Genomic DNA, 8,712 nt, shown 5'->3' with positions numbered 1-8,712 from the left:
AAACCTCTACCGAAACAGCTGCCTGTCTGCTCATCCCGCTCTTCCCATTCCCCGCAGAGAATAACTAAAGCTGCAGTTCTTAGTCCCTGCCTGTGGCACTCCAGAGAAGTGCTCAGAGATGACAGGCAGGAAGAGAGACCGAGGGGGCCGGGGTGGGGACGCTGGGCCCTTCGCGGACCGTCCTGGGACGACCCGGGCAAGAGCTAAGCGACAGCAGCTAAAGGCTCTCTTCCTCCCTCTCTTTCTGTCCTTCCCTCCCTGTCTTCCGTCCCGCCCCACCGCCCCCTGGGCGGGCCGCCCGTCGCGGCCCATATAGGGGCGGCTCGGGTTGCCGCTGGCACAGCTCGTCCTTCCTTCCACCCGCGGGCTCCTGTCGGGAAAGAGGCGGATTCCCCATTGCGCCGCTGCCATGGCCTCGGTACCCTCCGCCGGCTGCCTCCTGGCCAAGAACCAGTACTACAGAAGTGAGTGCTCAGGGGGGCCGGGAGCTGCCTGTCGTCCCCAAACACACCCTCCCGTTCTTCTCCCCCTCTTCCCCTCTCTAGCACTAGAGAGCTCTTCTGGAGGAGGGAGGCTCTGCTCATCGAGCCTCTCTCGAGGAGGTGCCCGGATTGTTGGCACTCGGGAAAGGTCAGAAAGTGTTTCAGATGATGTCTGGATGAGCTAGAGGCAAAGGCATGTCTTTCTGCCGTAGTTTTTAATTTCTTGGAGAGGCTTTCATACCAAGGAACTGAGTGTTAATGAGCATTTGCTTCTGGTTATTCACTTATTCAGAGCTTCTAGCTGTGCTTCATGTTTACTTTGTAAGCTTAAACGCAACACAAAATCAATTCACGTCTTGTTTCTAAATATGTGAAATAATCACATTTGAGAGTACATGTGGTGTGTTAGGATTCCATTGTACAGGATGGACCCTGTTGTGCAAGTGTAGTATGTGGTTGTATCACAGTGGAAACTATAGCAATTGGGTTTTTGGACTTGAATGTTCAAGTTCAGACTTGTTTGTTTTGATAGCAATCTGTGCAGGATCATAAGGTTTTTCAGTCATTTTGCTGAAAATTATCCAGATAGATCTCAGTGTGTTTTTAAGTGAAGCATAAGTAGACTGAGAGATCAACTGATATAAAAGCTTTTATAAAAACAACTGTAGTAGAATGGTGAATATAATATAGAAGTTATACTCTGTAGCTCAGTAAACTTGATCTCTTCAATATAGCAGCAGGTCTGAAAAACTCTTGACCTAGAAATAGTGTAAGCTCTCAAAGCACTTTTTTAATTATGTGTGTCTCTGTTTTCCATGAACAGCAAGACTGAACTCTGAATCCAGTGTTTCTTCCAGCTCCTCCTGCTGTTCAGATGCTGTGAATGTTACAGACCAGGAAAAAGCATTTCACGGTATTGTTCCCTTCTTTGAAACAGTCTTCAGTTTTGCCTGTTTTGTTATTCAGACAGTATCTAATAATGTGGTCTTTTCCTCCTTTGGCAGGGTTACCTGACTTAATTGATAAATATTGGTGGATAAAAAGCTTCTTCCATAGTGAGCCATCTCCACCACCTGTTGGCAGAAAAACACTCTCAGCAAGCAGGTTGGTTCTGTTTTTACAACAGTGGGGATAGCTTACTTGCTACATTTTCCTTTTTCCTCAAAGTGCTACTAAACAAGTCTTAATCCACTAAAACCATTTGGGGGCTGCAATGCTGTTTTCATGATTTACACTTGGAGTATCTTTTGTTTAGGGCTATAGAAGCTTTCTGTGCTATTCATTTTAATAAATGGAATTATATGCTACTTCACATTATGCAGGTGTTAGAGTCTATTACTGTTTCACATTTATGGTGCTGTTTATTTAATCTTCTGCCTATAGAACTTGCACACCCATTTATACAGTACTTTATGTTAAAGAGCTGATATGAATGCATTTGAAAATACTTAAACAGATAAATATCTTTGAGAAAAATACAATGAAAATTCTACTCATAACATTTTTATATGCATTTCTGCAGTACCAACAGTTGAAAAGGACAGCGTGATGGATTTACCGACTGAGATGCTATGTACAGATCTGTTTTTCCAAGAGGCTTGGGATCTTCCTGATGTCTGGGTTCAGCTACAAGAAGAAAACAAAAGCTTTAGGAAAGTGGAAAAGTGTGTTTTCAAAATATTTGTCAGTAGCTTAAATGATATTGCTTAATGGATATGTCCATGGCCCACTGTGTTCTTTACAGAATTGCGTAATTTGAGATGTCTTTCTAATGGAAGTAACCAGGATTAAATATTCAGTTGAACTGAATAATTAGAGAAAAAATTACAGCAAAGATAAGATATTGTTTAGGAGAAGAATCTGTATTGGATAACTTCACAATGGGTTAAGTCACCTTTAAGATATCAGCTCTATAGGCAGTCACACTGATACAAAGATTCAGATCTATAGTCTGGATCTATAGACTGCTAATATGGTACATGTCTTCCATCAAGTATTTGTGTACCAGTTACAGGGAGTAAGTTTGCAAGAATGATTGTCAGTTGCTTTGCTTTTGGAAAGCCCATTTACACGAAGAAACAGTAATAAGTTTGGTCTCTTTGATCAAGCAGGGTGCATAGATCCTAACCTCAAATACCTAGGTACAACTTTCATTCCTATCTATGCATGTTGGTTTTGGAGGACAGAATTTAGGAGATGGACAAGAAAACAGTAATCCTAGTGGACACTGACATTTTCCAAGGAGAAAAGCAACCTTAATCAGAGTTCATACTCCCAGATCTGTTTTAGATTTCTCTCACCTGCTTTGTTGTGGCTTGAAGAGCTACTTGTTCTTAGATGACTAATTCTATCAATACTCTGCTGTCTGTCAGCTTAGTTATGTGCTAGATCTGGCAAAATGTTCCACTCAAGGTAATGACACTGTTATTATCCAAGTCTGCCTTTGTTGTGATTCATGCTCTTGAAAGACACTGTAATATTGCAATGCTGAAGACCAAATGAAGCTAATTAGTACATCAGATTATTTATTCTGCTGGCTATGACTGAAATGCATTAGAGAATATGGCAAATAACAAATATTTGGCTGGATGATAAAATTTGTGTCAATTATCTATGCAACTTTTTGATGTATTATCAGTAAACCTGCCAGATGTTTTTCCCTCACTTGATGAACTAACAGTAGAAAATATTAATGTAACCAACATCATTTTACTATGGGTTAATGGTTGTCATGGCTATGCATAACTCCAAAGTGTATCAAGTGGCTGCTTCAGGAAGCTTACAGTCTCAGTGAAGACAAAAAATGCATGGCAGGTGACAACAGATAAGAACACAATTCTGAAAACATAATTTCAAGAGTCTTTAAATTGACTTGTTATGTATCTTACTTTACTGCTATTGTATAGTTTCATCTTTGTCCTTTAAGTGTACAGAATGAGCTTTTTTTATGCTAAGATTTTTTATTAATAAATATTTAATCAGTATTTGGTCTGACTTATTTTTGGCCTTCAGTAACAAGCTGGTGTTCCATGTTGCTTGTGGTGCAGTTAATGGGTGGTTTGGGGGTTTTGGAATGTGTATGTATTTTTCTTCTAAATATGAAGAATTTGTAAAATTTAAAATTCCCTCAGAAGTCTGTGCTGTGTGTGTCACATTCTTCCTTTAGTCACATCAAAGTTTGATGTGAGGTGAAAAAAGAATGTAGGCTAGGAAAAAGACCCTAACAACTTTTTGTATAAGATCATGTTGCAAAGGAAGAGAAAAAGACAACTTATGGGTTGCAAGAAGGTGATTGTGTCTCTCTTTGAAGATGCCTGAAATCACAGAAGAAAGAGTTGCTGTAGCTCCATTATTACACATGAGAAATACCAGTTTCAGAATTGACAGGCTTCCCTACTACTTGTTGAGCTTAAGGTGTTTCTGTTCTTATATTGTCAAGAAATGGGGTGCAGAACAGGCTTAAATAACTGATAAATCAAAACACTGCTGTTGTTGGGGGCTCAAGGCTGGCAGAAGAAGAGAAGGGAGACTGCATGTTCTTTACTTTCATCCGCTTAGGTTCTGTGAGGTACTTGTTTTCGTAATGGCATCATAGTGATAGAAACCTGTACTCACATCACCTTTTACTGTGATCAGCTCAGCCTTGGAGCTGCACCACTGACAACTCATAGTGATTTCTGCCAGTTCTTCAAAGTATGCAATGAATCAACTCTATGAAATAACCTCCAATGTTGCTATAACAAACTCCTGAGAGGATATGGGTTAATGGGACATGAAAGCACTTGTTATCAAAGGGCTGCATTTTGTTACTTCATGGTAATAGGGAAATGTTAATTTTCTTGATTTAAATGCCAATACAGTGTAACTTTGGGAGGAGAGGAAAACCAAAATTTAAAAGATTTAGAGATAAGCTGTGATAAATATGAAGGGGAAAGCTATACTGTATAGTTTAAATACAACTTAGAATAAGAAAAACAGGAAAATAATATGATTTCATATACCCTATCTGGGCAAGACAGGTACAAATGTTTAATTGCAGTACAAAAAAATGCTTTTTCCTGTTAGAAGGTTTATAGGTAGAGATTTATTTTGATGAAGTTAATTGATGTATATTGCTACCCATCTGGAAAAAAAAAGTATCAGAAACAGGACTCATGCCAGTATGGAAGTACTATAGATCCAATTATCAAAACCAAATTAGGAATGGAGAGCTGGACTTGAGAAAGACTTTTCTTTTTTTTTTTCCTCAAGCATGCATATAGCAGTGATATTTAATAATGGGCCTCCATTTCTTTCCTAAGAGAAAAGTGAATTCATATTTTCCTGATCTTATGAATATCCTATTTTAGGAGTCCAAAATAAAAGAAAAATGTTATATCATTTGTTTTGGTTCAAGAAGGATGAAATCATTCTGTTGAGCACATTTAGAGAGAAAAATTAATTATAATGAAGTATTTTCTTTCCCATTTGTTGTGGTTTGGAAGAAAAGCCATAAAGTTACATTTCTTTTCAAAGGCTTTCTTGCCTGTATGTGAGGTAAGCAATGCTACATATTGTGGATGGACAATAGTGAGGATTAACTCTAGAGACTATAGCTAATGCAGTGTAATGGCATCATTTCTTTTTCTGCAGAAGCAAGAATGATAAATGAACCCAGGTAAATAAAACTGGGTTTCAAATAAGAATGAAGAGCAAATCAAACAGCAAGTTAAACTCATTTTGAGTTGTTAGGAGTAAGTAATATCTCTGTAATTTATTTGTTAGGGTCACTTCTCTTTGTGATATTACAACATTCTGATATTTTAAAATAATTGCAAATACCTCTTTATTTTTTTCATGATCTTAACCAATTATGTATTATTTCTTCTTGAAAGCAGACTCTCTATTATTGTCACTTCTCAACTCTTCCATGAAGGAAAACCCAAGCGGGGTTTATTCAGCCATTTCTACAAGGATTAATGCTGTTTGCAAAACATTTCTCGGGTTATTGCACTTACAGCTGGTGACTGAAAATTTTGACCATGAGCATGTTCGGTGCCTTGTCTGACTCTTCAGTGATGGAGGGATTTCTGTCATATTTCTTTTGTCATGCACTCTGTCATATGCCATTTGAAGCTGTTCTGTCAGTACCAGATGTGAAATATACTGCATGTAATCACTGGAAGATAGGTCTTTGTAATAGAGAGAGGCTATCACTAATAGGAAAGAGAATAATATCAGTGTATTGGGAGGAAGTTGTGTAAAAGCATATTTTTTCCTTTTTCTCCTCCTTCCATCTCTCTCAGAAACTGTGAAGAAAGAAGTCAGTTTCCCAAACCTACACCAAAAGAGAAGATTCAGCTCCCGATTGCAGTACTCAGTGGTATGTTCAGAGGCACTAGATTGGCTTTTTCTCAAAAATGGAATTCTAAAAGTGCTTGTAGTCACAATGGCAGGGCATGATCTGGACAGAGATAAACTACTAGAGTAACTCATAACAGGAAAAAAAAGGACTTGTGCAGTCAAAAAGTTTCTTTTCTCAGCTGTGTTAGCCACTGCATCTCTTTCAAACTTGAGCCATCTTTGGCTTCAACAAAATTAATTTGCATTTGTACCTGTAAAGCAGAACCTATAATCTCCCTTTACATGTTTCTTTGAGGTAGCACTGCTGGGTGCAAGATAAAACTGTTTTGTCAGTTTGTAGAGGAGCACCAAGGTACAGCTTGATGTCAATCATCCTACAGGGATGATCTCATGGGCATACTGAAGCCAAGATGTCCAGGAGGAATGCATCAATACAGGAAATAGCTTTTTAGAAAGACACTATTCAGATTTTGTTTTCCTTTTGTTTTGTTTTCTGTTGCTTTTTTTGTTTTGTTGTGAAAAAATAACTCATCCTGACTTTGAAGTAGTCAGTGATGGAGAGTTCTATAAAACACCCCTGTAAAATTTTCAGGGGTTGATCACCCTCACCCTTAAAGATCTTCCCCACTGATACCAACTTGAATTTCTCTGTGAACAGCAGTTCAGGGGTTACGCAGGAATGCGTGACCCAAATAACAAGTAAAGTTTTAAAGTGCTGATTCCACCTTCTCTTCGAAGATCTTTACACTGATTTCTGAAGAGGTTGGATCATTTTGTTTAATATCCAGCTACACTGTCTTCAGGAAGTATTTCAGCACAATAGGAATGGATCAATAGGTGGAAGTAGCTGGAGATGTGCTTTTTGCTTCTGTGATTCAAAGCTAAAAGCCAGGCTCCTAGAGTATGTTTCAGACTCTGTAGTTTACAAAGTAAGCGAGCCAAATGAAAAGGAAAAAGCTGATGGTACAGTTTTTACATGGTATCAAAATGTTGGCCAGTTTGAAATCTTGGACCCTGAAGCACCACTCAGTTCACTTGTAAATGGAATTTAATGAATAGATTTCTTAATATCACAAATAACAATATGATTGAAGAGTTCTACTCATTGCAACTAACTACTTGTAAGAAATATGACAAAAATTACTTTTTTAAAAATTTAATTTAAAAAAAATGACAATCCTCTCTTTAATTACATGCATCACATTTTTTTTTGTTTTTAATTCCATTATTACATTGTATACAGAGTCTCTTCTTCATCTTGAAAATAAACATTCTACATTTTGAATATATTTGGATATATGTTTCTAAGAACCTATACATTTCACATTTCACTGTCTCATAACAGTGCAGTAGTTAAAAGATAATACTAGGGGTAAAATACACAACGAAATAAGTTCCTTTGAGTAGGTATTTTCCCATTATATTGTACCCAGGTTAATTTAATGCTGTCATGACTCCAGCTCAGATTCACCATATGCTTAAGTTCAGATGAAATCTAGAATCACTATAGAATCAAATTGACAGGATGTGTTAGTGGCTGGATGATTTCTCCATGGCAGTAGCAGGTTGAATGAAGTCTTGAGTATAAAAGGCAAGGTAAATGCACGTTGTATGTAGTAATCCTTTCACATTCTGTCACAATAAAATGCCCACCTGCAAAACCCACAATAAATTTAGGAAAAAAACATGACCCTCCACCTAAAAATTCTTTCTTCTCATTTTGTGCTTTCCAGAAACATATTTTTCTATTTAAGCATTAGTTGCTTTATAATTCTTTCTAATGTTGTTTCAAAAGACTGGCAAGCTGAAATGCATTACGCAAACAGATTGTTACTTTCACTAGTGGTTTTAAGTGATGTTAAAATTATTGTCCTACATTAATCTTATGCTGTTATTGTTTGATGTATTTAGTGAGGGAGTTGTCCTCTGTTTATCTGTCAGCATACTGTGAATGTAGCTGGTTTGTTGTTTGGAGGGGGCAGCTTTGTGGTGTAAACACTTATTAAACACCTACACGCCACTAAAATAGAGCTTTAGTTACTAAGCAGGTCAGCTCAGACCTTCTGAGATAAATGTTCACAGGCTGTAACTGTCTCGTGTAAGGACTGACTTTTATTCTGTATTTTTACAACATAGCATTAAACATTAATCTCGAAAGGCATCAACAGCTAGGCATTATAAAATTATATGAGGCCCTTATGACTAATTCTGAAAATAGATGTCCCTTCGCTTCTCTGTGGACATTAAACATCCACAGCATTTATTATATATTTTAAAGAAAGACTTGCCAAGAGTAAGGACTAAAATTTATTGGCTAAAAAATTCTTCAGCAGGCCTTTTTCTGTACAATAACACTCAAAAACTGATATCCTCTGTATATTTATCTTGCTCACACTAACACTGTTTAGTGCCACCCCCAAACAGGAGAGTCTCGAGGTTTTTTTTTTTTTACTGGAGGCATTTCTTCTTCAGTGTCACTTAATATTGAAAAACACTGAAATCAAAAGTGCTTTTCATAATAAATAAATGTAAATTCATTGATGGTAGATTTGAAGTAAAAAAAACACAGGGTGAATAGTGTCAATAGTCATTTACAGTTATGTGAAATCCTAATTATATGTAGGGATCACTATGGCTCAAGGACTCATAGAGATTAAGTTGATCTTAATGTTCATTCAATCTATCCCTCTCCCCCGAATGTTTTATGCACTAATTCATAGAATTATAGAATCAGATGGGTTGGAAAGGACCTCTGAGATCATCAACTCCAACCCTTGAGCCACTACCACCACTGTTACTGGACTGTGGCACTAAGTGCCACATCCTGTCTCTTCTTAAACACCTCCAGGGATGGAGAATCCACCACCTCGCTGGGCAGCCCATTCCA

General features: G+C 37.7%; 1 protein-coding gene across 1 annotated transcript; it reads left to right on the top strand.

Moving 5' to 3' along the window:
• The first annotated feature begins 315 nt into the window (after positions 1-315).
• On the top strand, positions 316-3,466 carry PPDPFL (pancreatic progenitor cell differentiation and proliferation factor like). The gene is made up of 4 exons (XM_050328651.1): positions 316-464; positions 1,306-1,395; positions 1,487-1,586; positions 2,005-3,466. Exons 1-4 carry the CDS (start codon positions 410-412, stop codon positions 2,015-2,017), a joined length of 258 nt encoding a protein of 85 aa, XP_050184608.1. The 5' UTR covers positions 316-409; the 3' UTR covers positions 2,018-3,466.
• The last annotated feature ends 5,246 nt before the right edge of the window (positions 3,467-8,712 follow it).

Source organism: Myiozetetes cayanensis, unplaced genomic scaffold (genome assembly GCF_022539395.1).
Source record: "Myiozetetes cayanensis isolate MyiCay16 unplaced genomic scaffold, myiCay2020 scf1, whole genome shotgun sequence".
NCBI lineage: Eukaryota > Metazoa > Chordata > Aves > Passeriformes > Tyrannidae > Myiozetetes > Myiozetetes cayanensis.
Note: the sequence above shows the minus strand (reverse complement) of the source record. Positions and strands in the feature narration are given on the sequence as shown.

Coding starts and splice junctions, on each gene's coding strand:
- PPDPFL (XM_050328651.1), top strand. CDS start 410: ATGGCCTCGGTACCCTCCGCCGGCTGCCTCCTGGCCAAGAACCAGTAC. Junction 465..1,305: donor CAAGAACCAGTACTACAGAA/GTGAGTGCTCAG, acceptor TTCCATGAACAG/CAAGACTGAACTCTGAATCC. Junction 1,396..1,486: donor CCAGGAAAAAGCATTTCACG/GTATTGTTCCCT, acceptor CTCCTTTGGCAG/GGTTACCTGACTTAATTGAT.